At 36.9% G+C, this 21,828-nt stretch overlaps 2 protein-coding genes across 12 annotated transcripts; both read left to right on the forward strand.

Annotated features, from left to right (window-relative positions):
* The first annotated feature begins 12,532 nt into the window (after positions 1 to 12,532).
* On the forward strand, positions 12,533 to 20,067 carry LOC140016891 (uncharacterized). 11 transcript variants are annotated; one of them, XM_072071004.1, is made up of 6 exons: positions 12,533 to 13,060; positions 15,256 to 15,329; positions 17,772 to 18,422; positions 18,544 to 18,711; positions 18,833 to 19,375; positions 19,467 to 20,067. In XM_072071004.1, the coding sequence occupies exons 4-6, from the start codon at positions 18,616 to 18,618 to the stop codon at positions 19,935 to 19,937; spliced, it is 1,110 nt and encodes a 369-aa protein (XP_071927105.1). In that variant the 5' UTR covers positions 12,533 to 13,060; positions 15,256 to 15,329; positions 17,772 to 18,422; positions 18,544 to 18,615; the 3' UTR covers positions 19,938 to 20,067. The 11 variants fall into 11 exon arrangements, with proteins under 11 accessions (XP_071927105.1, XP_071927106.1, XP_071927107.1 ...); XM_072071005.1 differs by having other exon boundaries at positions 15,287 to 15,329; XM_072071002.1 differs by lacking the exons at positions 12,533 to 13,060; positions 15,256 to 15,329 and adding exons at positions 16,318 to 17,246; positions 17,339 to 17,693.
* On the forward strand, positions 17,555 to 18,380 carry LOC140016559 (protein MAIN-LIKE 2-like). The gene is made up of 2 exons (XM_072070106.1): positions 17,555 to 17,659; positions 17,772 to 18,380. Exons 1-2 carry the CDS (start codon positions 17,555 to 17,557, stop codon positions 18,378 to 18,380), a joined length of 714 nt encoding a protein of 237 aa, XP_071926207.1.
* Positions 20,068 to 21,828: the final 1,761 nt, after the last annotated feature.

Below are 21,828 nucleotides of genomic sequence, written 5' to 3' on the forward strand. Positions count from 1 at the left end.
GTCGGGTTAACACCTTTTACTGCCAACAGTTGAGTGAATCCGTCAAAACCCCAAGAATGGAGTAAACTTCAAACAACACGTACTTCCTAATAAAATGCAATAACGATTAATACGGTTATATTGGACTTCCCCAATTTCTGGGACACCGACTAACCGTAGCGATAAAAGAACAGAAAAATGGGACAGTGGCGCCTTCTCCTGCAAACGACGCAACATTCTGTCGTCAAAAAATAGTCATCCGAAACAACTTATTAAACCGAACAACGTATATGTCAATACGGTAAAATCATTGTAGCCGTAACAATACATGAACAGTCACTGTAGTACACGTTCATCGTAAATTGACCGACATTCATCGCAGACCAAAGGAGCTTCGACGGTGATAAACATTCGGAGACATACTTCGTACCTGTAATGGGTCGTCAACCAGCTTCTACAAGTCGCTAGCACAGATATGGCAGACAGGTCCAGCGGGGTAAATGGCAACCAAAAGGTCGCGTCCCATGGTTATACTCCCGCTACACTGACTCCTCGTATGCTGCCACGGATGTCCCAACTGTAACCCATTAATTGACATGACGCATAAAGAGCTAGTGTTTAGTCGCCAACTGGGGTAAAAGGCATAAAGAGCTGATGTTTATCCTCTGTAAGGGTTTTCTCTATTATAATATGCTTATGTATTATTTTTTGTTATAAACAAATTAAATTAAAACTATAATTCAATTGAAATATGAGAGAAAATGAGTAGAGGATTGTACCTGTAATGGATTGTAACTTGTATACATCCTTGTAATCATAAATCAAGAATTAATACTCTTGGGAATACAAAGGGACATCCACACTTGTAGTTGATTCATAAATTTTTTTTTTTATGTAACTTTCACATATTTGATTTATGTTACACAGAAAACATACTAGGTTTCCTTGGCCCGCTATTTAACCAAAATTTTTCTATACAGAGCCGGTATGTTTCCCATAAAATTCCGGTACAATGCATACCCTACAAAACCTGTCAATTTCGCACAAAGAGCTGGTATGTTATGCGCTATTTGTTTCTCTTTTTTTGAAATAATCATCATACTAAATTTATGTTAACTACATAAATTTAACTTTCAGAAATTGGCGCCAAATAACTTCGTCTATTGCAGCCTAGGAGTAATAATTTTTTAATCACCTTCATTACATATTAAACTTGTGTTATTCTAGTTAAGTGTAATTACCAACCACCAGATACATTTGTCAATCAGTTAACGTACGTAAATTTAAAAGGTGATATAATAATATTTTTACGAAAGGAAAACAAATAGGTTTTGTATTTAACATAAATTAAATACGTCAAAGTTTTAAAAAAAAGGTGATTGCCCACTACTATATCCGTTTTGTATAGGTTTCCTCTATTACCAGTTTCTTCCATATAATTAGTTTAATTAGTTACTTATTTTATGTTAAATAGCTAACATAGTAGTTGACCTAAAATTTATGAAATTCGACATTTTTCCTGGCACAGCAAGGGAACTCCCCAATTATTTGTATTGTACTTACAACCCCTCACCTCTAGTAATCATTGTAATAATTTAATCTTCTTTGAAACTTCTACCAATACAAGGACCAAAGTGGCATCCACGGAATAAAAATACCTTATCACAGATGAAAAAAATAGTAATCAGATTTTGATTGCTGTGTTACAAAAAAACTCAAAAGTAAGGGAGGTAAGTGAAATTTTGAGAAGCTCAGTGGATGCCAGTGAAAGTATCAGAAACCTCACGGGAGGTTTGTGACATTATTCATATTTATTATTGTATTCCTTCGCCGAAACATGAACTAAATAAGCAAACAAATGTGTTGACTACTGTTGGGGAAAACCTATTCCCTCCAACCCCCCAAATTGGTGTTAAAGGACCTGTCCGTGGACACCGTGGGAAGGCAGTGTCCTTGTGTTTGGCAGGGATAAAGTTAGGCGGTGTAGCGGAGGAAATTAACCTTTGCGAATGGCTTCTTCCTCTTCGGCCGGATCGGCCAATAGCAGGGTCTGGCCTACATTATATTGCAATTGTGGTCGAAGCTGTGCAGTTCGTACTGTCTGGAAGTCTGAAGCAAACAGGGGGCGCCACTACTATCGCTGCGCTAACGCCGTGGTAAGTTCTTCATCTTAACTGATACTACAAATATTTCGGATTGCTAAGGTAGTTCTATTGCAGAGGCCTTGTCGAACATTCATTGGCTGGTGTGATGAGTTTGCAAGAGCAACGGGGTTTGAAGTTCCCGATCCCGCCCCGTCAAGTACCGCCCCCTTCAGCAATACACCCGCGGCAGAGGTGTCTGCCATCATACATGAACTCAGAAGCATGCAAAGGAACGTGACGATCCTTAACATTGCTGTGGTAGCTGTGGTGGCGGTTGTCCTTGTTCTGGTTCTCAAACCGTGAATTAATGTGTTGCCGTTGATTGCATTCCCTCCGAACCTCCCCTGTACAGTACTGGACTATGGTGTCCATAAGGATAGAATGGACATTTAGGCTCGTTTAAAGGGTCTTGTAATTTTGGTTGCTGGATGAAAAGGCATTGCCTTTTGTCCATCCGTTGTAAACCGGTGGTTGCCGCATGTGCGACTAAGTTGGTCCAACCGGCGGAGTGTACCGATGTGTAAATGGTGATTTTGCGTTATATAACATACTAGGTTTCCGTATTTGGTTTTTGTTTACATTCTGCATTATGTGGTTTTCCGAAATGCATGTTCCCTTTGTCCCCCGAAATGTGTGTGCGGATGAGGTACTAGGGATCGTTGATTCATCGATGAACGTCATTAATCAATGCGACCGTTGTACCGCTGCGTTGTTAAGTATGAACTTTAGCTTAGCCAGCCAAGTGAACAACCTCAAGCTTACGTACAACCTATTTCTTATGTCGCACAGAATTGTGTTGTTTTATCACAGCGAAATGTGTGGAGTTGAACGACAAAACAAGTTCTTACTTATATATTTCGATTTAAGTACCTCCGCTTACATATCCGACAAACGGTGCACTCCTAATTTTCAGGCCTTGCATATTATCATCCCCTAACCCCTACCCTTCATACGCTTACAATAAAAATCATGCATGGTGCGCCCAACAACAGCAAGGGCCATGAACACACAACCACCCACCATCCAAATATGATCTTCAACAAAAAAATTAAAAGCACACCGCCGTACCTGCGAACCTTCACTCGAAACGCTCCACAATAAGACCAAACATTGGGTTTATGGAGGCAACCGTGGTAGCTAGCCTCAGAAAGCTGCGGTATTTTTTGCGCCGCACAGTGAGGACAAGGCTGTCAATAGCATCTCTGTCTTCAAACGTGATCTCTACAGCTGATGGATTCCAGCAAATGGTTGCGATGTGAAGGTTGTCCGCAATGGCAACGTTGCGTGTCATACTAGCGGGGTACCCCTGGTCAGCCAGAAACCTTGTTACAGACCAGTCTTCAAAGTTGGCGCCGAAGAGGATCCAGACGTCGGTATGGAGCAGTGGTTTTAGACCCAGAAAATGTGCAACAAACTCCTCCTTGCCCGCAAACCATGCATTGTAGGTCATGATGTAAAACGCCTTCAGGTTCTGCATAAGGGGGAGCGGATGGCGGCGCCACTTGACCAGCGACCGGAATACTTCCTCGTTCGCAATGGGGTTGCGAACGGGGATGCAAGACACCAGCATCGACTGTGGAAATTCCGCTCCGGGAAACCTATCTAACCGAACCAGGGCTTCCTCAACTATCCACTTCACTCCAATGTGGTGAAGTGGTAACACCTCATCTTGAAAGTAGCCGACCATGCCTCCGTTGTTGAGGACATGTATTTCAGGAAATCGTCCAAGTGCCATGAGTCAGTCTGGAAAAGGATTTTGGTACGACGAGCCTGGTCGGTTCAGGGGTTACAAAATGCAGAACGAAGCTATTCTTTCGTCTAGTTACGTCTTACAGGTGGTAAACAACTGAAGCGGCCCCTTTATAGCGAAGGCTGTTGTGCGAAACCAATGCGGAAGTGAATGGGCATGCAACGAAGAAGTTTAGTTTCGGGAAGCTCTTATAGGAGGAGATATGGATGACGGACTTGGATTTAAATGGAGGAGCTTGCAGTGCATGGACTGAGTGGTTAAGAGCAGTTTGACCCCTCTCAGGCATCCTTTTGCGGACCACGGTTAACCAACCTAACTTGGGTTAGAGCCATAAAAAGTCACACCTGGCACTGCATCTAAATTTTTATTGGGGAAAATTAGAAGAACCAAATGGCATGCATATTTGTGAATTGCACTACTCCGCTGTAGAAGACCAGCTGTGGACGGGTTCGGCAGGAATATGAGAACAGAGTACCCATTTCCGTAGACAGACATTTTGTTCCTAATACAATATTAACAATGATTATTTCCAATAAAATACCAGCCTTTTATGTGTTTCCGGCATTACAACAACAGGCTACCCATTTTTCCCCCTTTTACCTGTGGGTCGAATAACAATGCAACCATTTTCGAACAAATGACCAGCTGTTTACGGCATTCCTCCATTACAACCAATTACATACCCATTGTTCCATACACAACTTAATTTAAGAGATAAAACACAGATAATAGGTTTTCTAAATAAAACACCACCTATTCAGGGGTTAATCCTCCGTCATAAGATGACGGTACTCATACACCACCAAATTATGTATTCATACACCGACTGAATTAAAAACGGGGTAGATTGGGTTTTTTTCAAAATTTTTTTCCATTAATTAGTTTTTAATATAATTTTTGGATTTTCCCTTTACAAATAGTAGTAATAGTTTAATGGTATGTGCACCTTGATTTTCCTTCATATTTTTGAACTATTCTAGACCATATTATTTTTCTTTTAAAGTATTCATTTGAATTCTAGGCCTGGGATTGTATTGAAAATGAAAATAATATTTTTACATCTTTTTATATTGTGCTACAGAATAATTAATAAAATATATATACATACGTATATATGTATACATATACAGAAAATTTAAAATAAGTGATGCCTAAACTATTCAAGATTTTCAGTTTTGATTATTAATCTTTTTCTTTAGATATAATGCTCATTCAATTAATACAAACCTATACAGAAAATAAACCCGACAGTTATAAGATGACGGTACTCATACACCACCAAATTATGTATTTGAGTTATAAATTATGTATTTCTTGGGTTTGCTCCATTGTAATCGGAGTACCCATTTTTAGGTATCAAAGCGAATCTACTTCAATTCACGTAAACAAAGACTGGCGCCAAGATTTTTAGCTCGGTTGGCGGGGTTAGTCCCGAAGATGACAAGACTGGCGGCAGACTGGCGCCAATCTTGCTTAAAGCACAAGAATTACAGACTCGTGGACGGATGCACGGATATGTGAGCGGTCATTTCATGGCTGGTGGCCCACATTTCATTTCGTTGCCGGTGGCCCACCTTCCACTATGAATTCCAATGTGAATTCCAATGTGAGAAGTAAAGCTACTAGATTTCGTCAAGCTTGTTGGGTTTCGTCAAGGAAATGTTAGAAAAAAAAAAGTAAAGCTACTACATTTCTTTCATGTCCTTGGACAATAAGCACTGGTTGGAGGTATTTTACAATTGGTGATGTCCTTACTTGTTTTCTTCAAATGTTTTTTTTTGAATTTTAAAAAAAATTTGTATTTGGGATTATTTCATAAACCATATCCTGGTCACTTTCCGTAAAGTATCACTTTTCCATAAAAGTCTAGCTCTTTATGGCTTTTCTCCATTATAAGAACATACTACTTATTTTTGCATAATTAAATTTATTTGTCAAATAAAATAAAAATAAATCCATTTTCTAATAAAAGACTAGCTCTTTTTGGCTTTCCTCCATTATAAGAATAGAGTACCCATTTTCTCATAAATAAAAATATTTATCAAATAAAATCAAAATAAATCTATTTTTCAATAAAAGACCAACTTTTTATAGCTTTCCTCCATTATCAGAATAGAGTACCCATTTTTTCATAAATAAATTTATTTATCTGATAAAATAAAAACATCAACTTTTATGACTTTCCTCTATTATAAGAATAAGACTAGAGTTCTGATTTTGAAGGCAAAAAGGAATTTGTTTATCGGATGAAATAAACATAAACTCATTAATGTCACTATTGAGATATAGCAAAATGCTGGCCCACCTCTCAATGTGATTTTCAATGGGATAAGATTTGCACAGTACATATAGCAAATTGTCATAGCCCCTGTTCCTTCACATGTTACTATCAGACGGTAATTGTCATGGATTGCTTACAACTTATTCCCTCCAAACCTTTTCTTATAATGGAGTTTCTGATTTTATCCAAGTAATAAATTATTTCAGGGGAAAAAGGAAAAATAGAAAATTTATGGAGGAAAGTCACAAAGACCTGGTGTTTTATTGAAAACCATCGACCCCTTACCAAAGACGATCAAATGCAGCTAAATGATGTTCTTGCAAGAAAGTTGCCGAAAACAGCTTTGTGACTGAAGTTGCTAATTTTTTTTTCAACCATTTGTTTAGCAACAGGTATCATCATTAATGTCAATATTCAAATATAGCAAAATTTGTATACCAAATAACAAACCAATTTGTCATTACAAATACAAAACGAGCAATAATATACTATCAACACTACAGATTATAAATCAAATGAAAATGACATTTTACATTTCTCTGGTTACAAACTTTTAGTGAATATCAAATTTTGGTTCAAGACTATTAAAAGAACCGGTTAGCTCAGCTGGGTGATGGTGTTTCATGTCTTCTTGAGGTCTACTAACAATAATGTCTTGTTCATTCCTCGAAGATGATGATTGACCACGTGATGGTGATGCTGCATCCCCTCAAGTTGAAGAAAGTGGGACTCTCATGATTGTTCAATATGCTGCTTTGTTTTCTCAGCTTATGCAGTCTCATATTTAGTTTAAATTAATGTGGGGATGGAGAATTTCATAAATCCTTGCTATTATTTTAACCATCAATAAGTTATGACAAATGTAAAAAATTTTAGTTTGGAAAATTTTAGCTTATGCAGAGTTTATTTTTTAAAATGCCCATAAATGCAATGACCATCATAAGTGTTATTTCAATGTACATATATTGGACCCAACTTCTTGAGCCTGCCATCACGAACCTCCCGTACAAGCTTATGCTTTGCAAAATAACACCTTGCTACCAAATCCCCTTCATATCTTGACTTATACTAGAAATTACAACAAAGACATGCAATCAAAATTAACGAAATCATAAGCAATCCAATAAAACAAGTTTATAAAATCTCCCAGGTCCCAATTCGCAGAATAGTTGCTGGAAAATTTGAAGCCTTGCGCTTCTCAGACGAACCAGAAGCAGCGGCCCCTTTAAGCTCTTTTTTACTTGAACTTGCACCCTTAGGTGAATTATCTTGACAAAGCCTCATTTGGTTTAATCTGCAAAAGGGAAGGACTTTTCCTCAGCCTCAATCCCAATGGACTCGGCTCGTCTAATGGGTTATACTGAGCCGGCGGTACCACCGGAAAGCCACCCACTTCCCCACTTCCCTGCTGCTACAGCCAAACCCCCCGTTAAAGTACATCAGAAATTCAACTTTCCAATCATACAGACAAGACCTCATCGAATAAAATCAGGAAAAAAAAACCCAAAATTCACGACTCTCCGTCCACCAAATTTTTGGTGAGGTATTGTCCTTTTCCTTGCTATAAGCCTGTTAAGAGCGTCAAGCTTTCTATTTCTTCCTAAAGTTGTTGTCGCTAATACCCTTTTTTGTTGTAGTGAAGGGAGGAAAACCATAAAAAACTGGTGTTTTATTGAAAAATATATTTAGTTTTTCATCCGATAAATAAATTTATTTATGAAAAAATGGATACTCTGTTCTTATAATAGATGAAAACTATAAAGAGCTTGTGTTTTATTGAAAAACAGGTTCATTTTTATATTATTCGATAAATAATATTTTTTTTTCAAAAATGGGTACTATTTTCATATAATGGAGGAAAGTGATAAAGAACTGGTTTTTTATTGAAAAAAGAGTTTATTTTTATTTTATGCGATAAACAAATTTGTTTATGGCAAAATGGATACTCTTTTCATATAACGGAGGGAAGCCATAAAGAGCTGATATTTTATTGAGAAACCGGTTTATTTTTTTTTTTCGATAAATAAATTTTTTTTTCCGATAAATAAATTTGGTTATGCTAAAATGGGTTCACGGTTCTTATAATAGAGGAAACGTATAAAGAGTTAGGATTTTTTTGAAAAATGGGTTTATTTTTATTCAAAAAAATCCACTTTATATACTTCGTTGTGACAACCAGGCTCATCCCCACATTTGTTTGAGTTTTGATTACAATGGATATAACCTATTCCCTCCAAACCCCAAATTTTGAATTATAACATTCAACCAAAACATGCTCAAACTCTCAGGCTCGGTCATACAAGGACAACTAGTGTGAATATCCGTGCTACGCACGGTACTTACATTATTAAAATAAATTAAAAAATTATACCATTTTAATTTGAAAAAAGTTAAAAAACTTCACCAACATAATTAAAATTTAAGATTTGTCTAACAATAGTTCAAAATATGACAAAAACTGTAAATCATTCAAGAATTGTGTTTTTGCAAAACATGGATCTTAAAATAATAATAATAATTTATATTAGAAAATGAATGATAAATGGATAGAAATAAATGTAATTGCATGTTTTTTATTTTAAAATATATTAGAAAATTGCATGATAAATAGGATTTGTAGGGCCGGTTACATGATTAGTTAAGAGATAAATATTTTTTAATTAAAAAAATGCAAAATTCTATTCAAATAGCATTCAGACTTTTGATAATTTTTGAAGCTCCTTATCCAAAACCCCCTCAGCAATACATTTACATATAGATACTAAACGATAGTTATGATAGCGAAATAGTTTTTACCTGATATAACACGTTGTTGCACTTTTAGCGATCATTTGATTTATTGTTGAACATATTCGCCTAAATAAAATAACACCTAAAATTATGGAAGTAAGTTTTCTATCTAAAATAGTAAGTTAAGTGTAATAGATTAGTAACTTTTATACCTCAATAGGTAAATTGGAATAAATAATAAACTTAATTTTTAAATAAATAGATTACTACTTGATATCCCAAACTTACATTTAAAAGAGTAAGTTTAGTTCAAATAACAGTAAGTTTTTATACATAAATACTAATTCTTACTAATCACATGGCAATAAAAATGATTAAGGATCAAAATTTACCATTTTTTGGAATGCATGTACAATTTATACATTAAAACCTTATCTCAAAGTAGTATTACGAAGTTTATTTCAAATAATGATAACATGTTTTTATTAATGATTAAAACTTAGTACCTTAGTTAGTAAGCACTCATAATATACCTTAGTAAATTTAATTCAAGTAGTAGTAAGTTTTTATACATAAATAGTAATTATTACTGATAACATGGCAAATTTGATTAATAATCAAGATTTTGTACCACAAAATCTACCTATTATATAAGAACATAGTGGAGTTACTATAGCAACTCCAATGATTGCCAAGTGGATCTCTTTTTCTTTGACACGTGGTCCATTCTTTTTCTTTTCTTCATTTTCCTTAGTTTTTTCTTTTGTTCGCTTTATTTCCTTTATCTTTTTTGATTGCAGATAAAGGTAATTAAACAAAGCCTCACGTGAACTACATGTTTCTTATATACTTTCTACTTTGTACTCCGTTTTTTCCCCTATCATCCTAATCATTTGAACTTGTTTTTTCTCTATTGTATTAGTTCATGCACTTTCTTTCATTTTCCCCCATACATAACTAAATGAATGAGTTCATTTAAGGAGGTCAAGAATGGGTTTGAAATTTCCTTTCGTCCGTAGTCCAAAAATTATGATTCATAATCTTATACGTTTAATGTCTCTTTTTGGTATACACTATTTCATATTTTTTTGTCATTTTTCCGTCTTGATCAGCAACCTTGGCTTATTGGTTTTGTCACCTATTTCTTCTTCATCTAACTTTCTTTTCTGCCCAAAAGACGTATGTGATGCTGTGAATATTTTGCCCAAATCTAAAGAAACTTTTTTTTAGTTTTTCATTTTTTATTGATGGCCACACTACTTTTTCATATTTTTATTTTTGGAAAAAGTAAACTAAGGTTCACAACAGGACGAGTGGTGATTACATGAAAAATTTTTACGCTAACAATGAAAGAATTGTTAGAGGTATCAAAAAGAGTGATTTGGGCAGATTCATTCTATTTCTATTTTTTTTAATTTAATTGTTATTTGATAATAGGGTGATAGTACTACAATAGAGGAGAAAAAAATCTAATACATGAAAATCCAAGGTAAACGATAATCACGAAGAAAAAAAGTATGCTTATTAAATTATAAATTAACCCAATCTCTTAATTGATGGATAGATAATTATATTTTAATTTATATAAAGTTTATCAATTGTGAAAAATGCTTACAAACTGGGGTTACTGTGGATGACGTGTAAAATATTTGTTGGGGCTAGCAATTTAGAATGTGAAGATAATATTTTATATGTCTTCATTCAACATTTTGAATTACTAGCTTGTATCCATGATAGGTAGTTTATTTTCATGGTGTTAATATTAGCAAATGATAGCTTGGAAATAAAAAAAAGTGCAAAATTAGACTTCAGAATCTTTAACTTATGTATTTGGTTCTATATGACTTACTCTTATCCTTTTTTATTGCCCATAATGATAGATAATGTAATTAGAGTTTGAGATGATTGTTAGGCAACTTCAAATGGACATGTCATTACTATTTGGCTAAAGAAGTTAATAATATTTTGTTGATTTGACTAGCTAAAACAGTTGCAGTTTTCAAAGGAATGCATTTGGTGGTGGAAGTTAGTATTGAGGCTTTTAGCTTAGAGTGTCACTATACAAAATATTATTAGAAAATTCTATTTTCATTAAGAAGACATAATTGCAATCAAACAAATTGTTGAATTTGAATTTGCATATGTAGATTTACAAATATGGCAATTCATGTTTTTATTTAAACTTGCTATACATATTCTATAACTATTTGGTTAGATACTGTTTTCATCTATTTGTAATGCTATTAGACATGATTTAAATGGATAGATTAACTCGCTATTTCTCTCAAAAAAGAAAGAAAAATATGCAAGTTTGTATTTTTTTCATTGATGTTGAAGCTGGTCACAGGTTTTTGTGCCTTTCTATATTTTTTCTAATTATTAAAATTTCTGAAACATTATGACAACTGTTTATTTAATTACAATTAAAACTATGCTGCTCTTAAACCGATCATGCACTCATAATGGATTTCCTTTGTTTTCTTTTTTGGTATCATTACGTACACATAATGTTGGTTACAAGTCCTTTTTCCAAATCATAATAAATTGGGGTTAACTTTATATATGAAATAAGGGGGAGTTCTTTTCACAGCAAATTTTAATTGTTTTTATACTTTATATTTTTCCTATATTTCTATTCATTGTGCACTAAAACTGCAGGTGGTATGTATTTAACTAATGTTCTAGAGGGCCGTGCCTGTGCGTTGCACAGCCCGTGTCAACATAGTGTCATTGCAGTTCTGTTAACCCGTATTCGTTTATCGTCCGGACCATCTGTAGACACCAAATTTTGAATAATTTTATGTAGCATCTATTTCATGATTTTCATTTTAGATTGCTTGCATTTTAGTTCGTTATTGTGTGTTTTGCACTATTAGTTGTTATGATATTTTAGTTTTATTCATTTTCGCCCTTTTAGTTGACCTATTTCATTTGCTATTTATTCTTATTTACTTTTAGTTTTAGTTTTTAGTTTTAGCGTTTAAGTTTAAGATTAGCATAGAGTTTTTAGAAAAAAGAAAAGGAAAACATCAAAAATATGTTTTAGTCTTTTTGTTTTTATTCAATGCTTTCTCGAAGGAAAAATGAAAATGAAAAATTATAAAAAAAAGGAGAAAAGAGAAAATTAAAGAAAAAGAGGAAAAAGAAGAAAAATTAAAAAAATAGGCTTTAGTTGGATTGGAAAAATGAAAAAAAAAAGAGAAAAAAGGAAAATTTGTTCACAAAAATATGTTTATTTCTTTAAATTCAATCTTTGGGCACTTTAGTTATTTTTATTAAGTTATTTTTGAGAAAAAGAAAATAATGAAAAATTGAAAAATTAATTAAAAAATGGCCATTTTTGTTTAGTTTTTTGTTTAAAATTATTATTTTTTTTGTTTTGTTTTGTTATTATTATTATTACCTGGTTTATGTAATTTTGTTATTATTTATATTTTATTTTATCATTTCTGTAATTATCAAGTTGTTAAAAAAAAAAAAAAAAAAACCGCAGCATGCACGCTGCAATTTTTTGCAGCGTGCAAAGGACAGCCTCAACAGCCATTGGATGGCTGGATATGAAGGCGAGAGGTAAGCCTTCATCCTCACCATTGAGGTGAGGGTTTAGGAGATTGGGAAGTGGATATAAAATGGATAAGAAGGCTCAGCCGTAAGGTTTTTTGGAGAAAAAAGGAACGGCTGAAAATCTGGGGAGAGAAGGGAGTGAACGGCAGAACTGAGAGCAAGAGAGAAAAGGGGCGGAGCTAGGAAGAAAGAGGGAGGACAATCGAGAGAGAGAGCTGGTGGGGAGAGGGGGTTGAACGGCAAAAAGAAAAACCCAGAAGAGAGGAAATAGCGGCTGGGGTTAAGGAAAAATAAAAAGGGGAAGCAAGTTTACGGCTGAAGGAGGAGGGAAAGAAACAAGAGACTGGAGAAAGAAACCATTGGGGGTCTAAGGGAAAGTGAGGAACCAGAAGAGAGTAGAGTGATTGGAGTAGCGGCTGGAAGAAAGAAAACTGAGCTAGGAGAGAGCCAAAGGGAAAACAGCAAGGAAGAAGAATCAGGAGGAAAAATCGAGAGATCTGAGGAAGAGCAAGCGGAAAAGGAGATCCAAGGCTGAAAACCCAGGTTCAGGCTTGGTCGTTGATACCACCATCGAACCCAGGCTGAAGTTGCGAGTCCGAAGGCGGTGAACAGGTAATCTTCGACCCATTTTTCGTTCATGCCACTTCTCGTATGAAACCTGTGAGTATGGTTATGAGGTCGAGGGAGAGACAGTCTACCTGCAAGGTTCACCATTTTGTAGTGGTTTTCTCGCATGTCACTTGTGTTTTACAATCCAAAGCTGCTTTCTTTTAGTCGTTTGTTTGTTCCCTTCGGCTGTCTGATGGTTCCGTTTTGATTCCATGATTGACTGATGATTCTTCACGGATGAAGTTATAAGTCTGAGAGTTCTTAAGATCGTAAACTACAAAATTTGATTTTTGATTGATGGTTTGGGCTGGACGTTTGGTATTTGTTTGAGCTTGTTGGTATGAAGCTTAGAAATTGCAGTTTAGGAAACCAGATTTCTGCTAAAAATGCTTGAACTGTCCAACCCTTTAGCCGTTGAGTTATTGAACTTGTTTCATAGCCTTATCATGTTTACTTTTGATGTTTCTTTTTGCCATTGTTCCTTTTCCCTGTCTGGTGGAGTTAAAGCGTTAGTTTGAAGAAAAAATATCTGATACATGATGAGTAGTTTTCTTGGATGCTGTTGCTTAATATTTTAAAACAAGAAAATGAAATGAAGTTGCCTGCTGCATTTAGTAGTTGTTCTCGTTGGTTTGGCCTGGTTTCTCCCAGATCGATCAATGAGTGAGGATTATGTGGGTTGGGGCTGATGAGATAACAAATTGTTAGAGTTTTCATACGGACCTAAATTGCATGGAATGAGCTGCGCAGTTCACAGCAGAATTTCTGCTGCAATTTCATCTTTTCGGTCAGATTGCATTTTCCTTCTTTTTGCCTTTGTTTGTTTTTGAACTACCATAGCTGTGGCTGTTTAGTCTAGGTAATGTCCAGTCTTGTGCTACTTTGGCTGAAATACCTGAATTGGGATCCAATGCTTGCTGGAAAATGAATGATTGAAGTTGTCAAACCAGTGTTGCACGCATGTTTATTCCAGAAATTTGCATGATATCTTCTTGGGTTTCTTGTTTGTTTGGATTATGATGGTGGGTTTAGTTGTAGGCTTGGTCTAAAGTTGTGACGTTGAGTTTAATTACATCTAATCAAGGTTGTGATAAGAATCTGAGTTTATAAGAAAATTGCTGCAAAGTTGTTTGGCCGGAAACATTGCTGAAGCAGAAACCTTTTATTGTTGCTTGCATGTTATTTCAGACCTGAATATGATGTTTTTCTGGGTTGTTTGCTTGCTTGGATCATGGTTGCTCAAGCCAAAGTTGTTTGTTGCTTAATTTTGGTCAAAGTTATGTATTTGAACCAGAAAATTTGAGTCAGTTTGCAAGTAAAAATGCAGCAGATTTCACTTTCAGCTATAGCAGTTTTCATTCTTCAATGTTTGCATGTTCATTCTTCAATGTTTGAATGATTTCCACCTTTGTCTTTGCTGATTTGGGATGTTAAACTTATGTTTTTACTGTCTAGTTTAAAGTTTTGGATGTTAGCTTTGGTTAAGGTATGTGATTGGATGTGGAGTTGGCATTTGGGAGTGAAACATGAAGGAAATGCAGCTGAATTGGCGCAGAAATGAAAGGCTTCTACGTGTTTTGCATGCATGGATAATTTCAGAATTGTCTCTTAACCCCCCCAAGTCTCCCCTTGTTCTACTATGACCCAAATTTGAGAAAAACTAATCAATTGGGTCCCTGAGATCTTTTGCAGCAATGCATTATGGCCCAATTACATTTCTTTTTCTTGCATTAGGTCCTAAGGTGGGTGTATTTTGAGTCATCATTTGGCCTTTCATTGTTTTGGGACTTTTGAAGCTCTTAAATTTTTCAATTGGTTTTTATTTGGTTTGGTTGATTAATGGTTGCTATTGAGTTTTCGAAATGCATGTTTAAATCATTCATGGACCCTTGTTCATTCTTGGACCTTCGAATTTCCATAAATGTTTGTTTGGATCTTGTTATTTACTTGGAGAACTTTTTGTGTTTTTTAAATGTTTCAATTAGGTTCAAATGATTGAGTAGTGCTTGCTTTTGGGTCTTTAGTAGATGTTATGCTTGGGGATCGGATGATCATGCCTTTTGCCTTGGTCTTTAAGTAGTTTTGACTTCATTGAGTTGCAATTGAGGGAAAGTTTGATGTTTCGGTGGATTCAAATTGTTTAGTTTATATCTTATCACTAAATTGGTGCATTAATCTTTTGTTTTTGGTGATTTTAGCCTAAGTTAGTCTTTTCTTGGGTGACTCTAGCCAAGTTGAGTTTGTTTACTTCCTTAGTATCACCAACGGGGAGGTATAATCTCTTTTACCCATTTTGTTTCTCTCTTATGTGAACTAATGTGTTAATTGAAATTTGCATGTCTACTTGCTTTCCTAGCCTCTCCCTATTTCCTTTCATTTATTTCATTTACTTTTGATTTTTATTAATGGGGTATGTGTACACCTCTTGGCTTGTAATAGATAGGGCGTAGCAAGTAATTTGGTCCATTTTCCCTTTCCCCTTTGTTTTAGTTAGCAAATGTAATGGTTGCATGCCTATGTGTTATATGTTAAATGCTTTATTAGGATTTTGCATCTAGTCGAGCATGCTAAGTGCTATGTGCTATATGTTTTGTGAGTATTTGGTATGTCTACTTGCTTTCCATAGTATGGATGAATGGAATGGATGAATGTACGTCACAACACTAGCCCAACGCTAGTTGTGGCTTCTTTTATCGTTTCCACTAGTCCAACGCTAGTCGGAATTCATAGAATGGGCTAGTCCAATGCTAGACCCAATAGGTTTTTTTTCTCCCTTTTTCATTAAGTGCATGATCACCACATATCACGCATTTTTCCTTAGTTTATCATTTGGTATGTTCCTCAAACCCCTTCCCCTTCACTTTAGGACTTGCATCTCATGCTAGTTAGGGTTCATTTGTGTGAAAATCCCCTCTTGATAAGAGAAACGAGCGAGTGTGGCTACTCGATAGCCTTAGCACGCTAGTTTTACCTTCTAATCCGAGGAAAAATCAAAATCGAAAAATTAGGCGTCATCCCCGTACCCAATTTGTTGCATTCCCTTAGGGACATACTTTCATTTTTTCTCACTTCCATGCTCTTTTAATCACCTTTTTTTTTTCTTTTTTTCCACATTTCTCAAATCCATATTTTTCACTATGTTTTACTCATCTTACTCCACAAGTAGAATTCAAATTTCACATATATATTTATAATCCTATCTTCATTCATTTGCACACACTAATACTTTGATTTTTCATCCAAATTCACACATCCAAATTCACACGTGCACTTTCTTTACACACTCACACACTAATACTTTGATTTTTCATCCAAATTCACACATGCACCTTTTTATACATTCGCACACTTGTATTTACATTTCTTGCATCTTTCATACACTTTCACACTTGCACACTTGAATTTGAACTCTCATTTGCATTAATCGACCTCTATGAGGTTTTCCTTTGTTGGCCGCCACAATCCTTGTGGTTTGGGACCAAAAGCCTCACAAGAGACATCGTAGAATTTAGGATTGCGTTTTCCTTTCCGTTTTGCATTCATATAGTCATATCCAACGCGCAATTCATACATTGGGTAGAAAATTAGGAAAGGTAGGGTTAAGTCGCGCAACTAGCCTTGGTTAGGTCAAAGGGGTGCCTTGGATTCTATTCTTGTCTTCCCCTTTGTCAAACGTGACTCCCGAACCTTTTTCTTTGGCTTACGTGGACTAGGAGTCGTTTTTAAAAGGGTTTTACTACTTTGTCTTTTAAAATTTATTTTTTAGGTGACTTGGTACACCTTAATCATTACCAAGTGGCGACTCCAATTTCTCATTCAAAAACCCTTTTTTAAAAAACTATTTTTTGGGTCAAATCGTCGCTTTTTCAAGTCCCATATTAGACCCATATCTTTTTCAACTCACAAAAATCATTTTTCAATCAAAATTGAATCAAAAACATCTTTCTCAAACCATTCATTTTTCTTATCAAAAAATGGGGCGCGACACCATCCATTACGGGTGCTTTTCAATTTTAGCTGTTAATGTCTTGGGGTTGCGGTTTCTGTTTATAAATTCAAATTATTTCATGGCAATCTGATCCAAATTTCCCCCTCGCTATAATGAAACGTTCGGAGACATTTCATTGCTTACGACGCGCAGGTTGCCCACAATACTGTTTCCTTAGTCGTCCAAGTAAAACTGACAAGGGTATGTATGTCAAGGCCAATGAAATCATGCATAGCACACGCGCCGACAGTCACTGTAACGCATTTTTCCCAATTTGCAACCCTAATTACCAGGTACAAGCCCATTGCACGCCCAACCTGCCGACAGCCGTCCAAAATGTCTAACAATTCACATTTCTCGCGAAGAAAGACGCCTACGCACCTACAAAGCCGCAACACTTAACGGCAAAGCTGTTCATAATCGCGGGTGGGGCGACAGGGATTTTGTGATAACTAGAGCTGCGCCATCACAATATTCGGAATAAAATCCAACTCCGAAAAAGCCGTGCGATGGGCAGGCTCCATCGGTACCGGCCACCGCCTGATGAAGAACACTCGCAAGAACTGCTGGTTGATCGGAAAACCCACATATCACACATTTTCCTTGCACAGGGGGTACATGTTGCAGAATCAATGTCGACAATTACTTGTACTTATTTTGCCCTAAGCCCTCATTTGGTTTATACTTATATATAACTGCCTGAATTGGTTCTACATTAATGCACAGGAAGTCTATTCAATTTATCCTAGAGGGTCGTCAGTCGAAGTTATGGAGTGGTGGAAGAGGCTGCCTCGTAAGGTGGCCGCGAAAGTTGTTACTGCTGTGTTTGGGGGTTTTCTGAGCCACTTGCCCATGGCCGATAGAGATAGGAAGTTGCCTGTCGCACTTGCGGAGCGATGGTGGGACTCAACAAACTCGTTCCACTTGCCTTTCGGAGAGATGACACTGACACCCTTGGACTTCACCTGTATAACCGGTGTTGCAGTGGGCGGGTTGCCCATTCCGTGGGATTACAATGTTAGGAAAAATGCCAATTACATCAACGAGCAATTGGGTTGGGTGCCAGCTTTTGCTTCTGCCGGTGCCATCAGAGTTACCGATATATTGTCATTCTACAAAGACAAGGCCATTGACGAGAACGACGACGTCCAGCTGGCACATCTAACTAGAGCTTTCTTTCTCTACATGCTTGGCCGCACTTTACTTAGCAACACGGCCGAAACAATTCACCTGTGCTGTCTGCCTGCGCTGGAGGACGTAGATCGTAAAGGGGATTATAACTGGGGAGGGGCGGGGATGGCAACCTTGTACAGATTTATGTCCGCCGTCTCCTGACGCCGGACGAAAAGCCTTGGCGGCTACAGATTCGTTTGGGAGGTAAGTCCACAATTGCCTTCGCTCTGTGTCAATTCGACATTACCCTGTTCCGTTAAATAAACTTTTCAGGCAGTTAGTGTTCATCTCCAACGCTGCATATAATTTGTACAACCACGTGTAGGTCTGGGCTTATGAAATTTTTCAGTTAAGTCCGTATAAACTGAAACAGGACGAGAGGGACGTATTGCCCAGAATGTGGCGATGGCGCTCGTGTAATAGAGCCAGCCGACAATCACCGTCTACGGTGGAAGATTTTCACCGCGCAATTGACACCATTAACCCGGACAACGTTTGTTCCCGTACTTACGACATCTTACATTTTCTACCGCCTACGTGTTAACAGTTGTTATGAATTTGTTCGGCCTGTTCAACAAACCAATGTTACATCGCTTCTTAATTGTGTGTCATAGGTCAACTGGCTACCCTTCCCTGCAATGGCATTGCCTAGTCGGTATCTCAAATCCAAGGAACTAACTGCAACGAGATTGCTTTTGGATGGCCCCATGGGACGATTTTACTACCTGGGCGAGAGGGTTATTAGGCAGGTGTATGCAGGTGTATGTGCAAAGCAACTTCCCGATCGGCCATCAGATATGTACAGCGCTGATACAATTTCGGGAAACACGCTACATGATGTGCTTCATGGACTGCCCATTGCAAGCCTATACCCACATCCCCCTCCATATGCTATGTATGACGAGTTTCTGCGCAGCAGGCTAATGAAACCAATGACTTGCTCCACGTTGCCACCCAGTGGGAAGGAGTGCGTAATTCATATATGTAACCAGTTGCCACTAAGTGCGGCTACAACACCGTCACTGAAACATCCAATTAATTACCCTCCCTGGTCTGTGTTGTGCATACAAACTGATGGATCACTGCAGCAGGAGGGCATTCACAGAGTTGGTGGCGATGTAATAGGGTTGCCTCTTCCATGTGCTGTTGGTGATGTGGTATGGCATTCTTCGCCCTGTACTTCACTCGGCATTTAATTTTAGCAATTTGTGTAAAATTAATACAGCCATCTGTGTTGTTTCCGCTTAGGTGCCTAGACACTGGTACGAGGACCTGCTTGTTCAGTGCATGGGCCTCAGAAAGAAAGTCTTAGAAAAAAGTGCAGAAATATTTCGTTTGGCATCCAATGTGTCGGACAACTCACAAGTGGTGGACCAAAGGCTACATCAAATACAGGTAATTTTGGAAAGTGCATTGAAGCTCCAAAAGGGGGCAGGGAAACGCTGCCTTCGCGGTGGAATTGGTGGCTGGGAATCCTGTCTTTCTAAGCGTCCGAACACAAGTGCCGGGACGGAGAAATTTACGGAAGACCTTGGTAGAGCCAAAGCTCACGAATGTCAGGGAATTCATAATACCAAAGACTGGGCACCCATGGCCCATAACCGCAAACAAGGTTGTGTAGCCGGAGGAATGAGCATGCAAACTAGTTGGGAGTCCCCAGCAACAAAGCCGAGCTGTGAGCAATCGCCACGTCTGTTGTCTACTTCTAATACAATTTAAAATTTGAACACCCAGCACGGAAAATGTTAACAGTTCACAGATAATTGGTAACGTTGAACTTGTTTCTCTAAATTTGTACCGTTTCACTGCTTGGATAGAAAATTTGTCACCGTCAATTTCCCAGAACTAATTTATTGTCCTCTTCTTATTTTTCGTCTATCCAACATTGTTCTTCACCTGCAATTGAAGTTTGCAGTGAAATTAAATATTTACAACAAAACAATTTAAATGCTAGTTGTTGTTACTATAAATCTATCATACTTACTGCATTACATTTTTCGGACTTATTTATATCATGACAGAAAAGCCTTTTGTATGAATGCAACTCCAACATTATATCATGAGTTCAAGTTTCCACACAGTTGTACAGTAATTAGTGTGTTCCAACTTCCACACAGTTGTACAGTAATTCGTGTGAGGGAGGCTGACGAAGCATTGCTACCTAAGTGGATTGTTCCAACAGGGTATACCAATTTTTGTTTAACTATGTCACCAAAAAAGCATCAGAGGTATCAAAGTTGTTCGGATGGAGTGTCAGTAAACATGTGAAATTTTTTCTACATGTTAATAGCAATTTAGATTACGGACATGACGCGGACATTGCATAATTGTTATAATAAGAAATTCATTAATCGTGTGCCAACAAGTTACGTAAAATAGTAAACTCCAATGGAAATGTACAAATGATGTAAAAATATTAATCGTAACTGATAGTTATTGGCTAATTAAATAAGTTAGTACAAATGTATTCTTAAACTTATTCGAACTAATTAATAATTTCTATTAGTAGATATGTATAATTATTAGTATAATTCATAATATTAATTATATTGCATAAATTAATATACATATATAATACATATATAATACCATTGTCATTGGTGCACTGAAGAGACGCATAAGCATTGTGAGCAATGAAAATAGATGGTGAGAAACAAAAGTTACTGTTCCTACACCAGAATGGAACGATGGGCAAAACAAAAGGCATTGGACCTTATGGTCATTGGTTAGGATAGCAAGAAGACGAACAAACAGCCCATATCGTAAAGCAGTTTATAGCACCAGCGTAAGGCACCAGTTTACAAAACCTGGGCAACTAAACATGATTCCCAAGTAGCCACTTCGGAAAACGTCTATCCCACGAAGAGATTTTGTGCAACATACGCTTCCACTTAATTTCCTATTTACAAAAAAGGACCGTAATACACAATTTGTCAACTACTTACTCTCTCCTATTAACCAACTGCAGCAGCACTATTTGCTACAACAATGCTTACGACGCAACCATGACAGTGATGCATTTTGTGATCCTTCTGTGCATGACGCCTTCGGTGGAACTACAGTGACTTACCCATCTAGACCTAGTTAGCAACCTTCAATACTCTTGCACCTCTACTCCACCAAAACCTGCCTTATTTATTGCGTAACTGCAAACCGAACCATCACAACAGTTGTGCCTCATCTTTCTCCTGGATTTCTTTGTTGGTCACCCGTGTCCCTTCCACCGCTACCGCATGCTTGTGGTGCAAATGCTTGTCCTCTCCATTCGCCTCAGTCGCTCCACCCCGTACCAATTTCAAATGATTTTTCCTGCGATTCATCCAAACAATTTTCCATATGATCATCATCAACTGCTGTGTTGTGCGAATTCTTTTTGTATGGGCATGTTCGTTGGTTGTGGCCTGCCTGCAATCTTCAACCCATATATCACATGTTAAATCATTTGTGACTGCAAGTAACCACGTCAACTAAGTACATTGCTAACATTACACCACTTCTACTTTGTTGCACTGCCAATAACTTTGTATACTTTGTATGCACTTTCAATTATGTGTTTATTTGCTACTGTTCAAAAATACCCACATAATAATTATTACCTTCACTGTCCACT

The sequence above is a fragment of the Coffea arabica genome, chromosome 11c (assembly GCF_036785885.1).
Source record: "Coffea arabica cultivar ET-39 chromosome 11c, Coffea Arabica ET-39 HiFi, whole genome shotgun sequence".
In the NCBI taxonomy this organism is placed as follows: domain Eukaryota; kingdom Viridiplantae; phylum Streptophyta; class Magnoliopsida; order Gentianales; family Rubiaceae; genus Coffea; species Coffea arabica.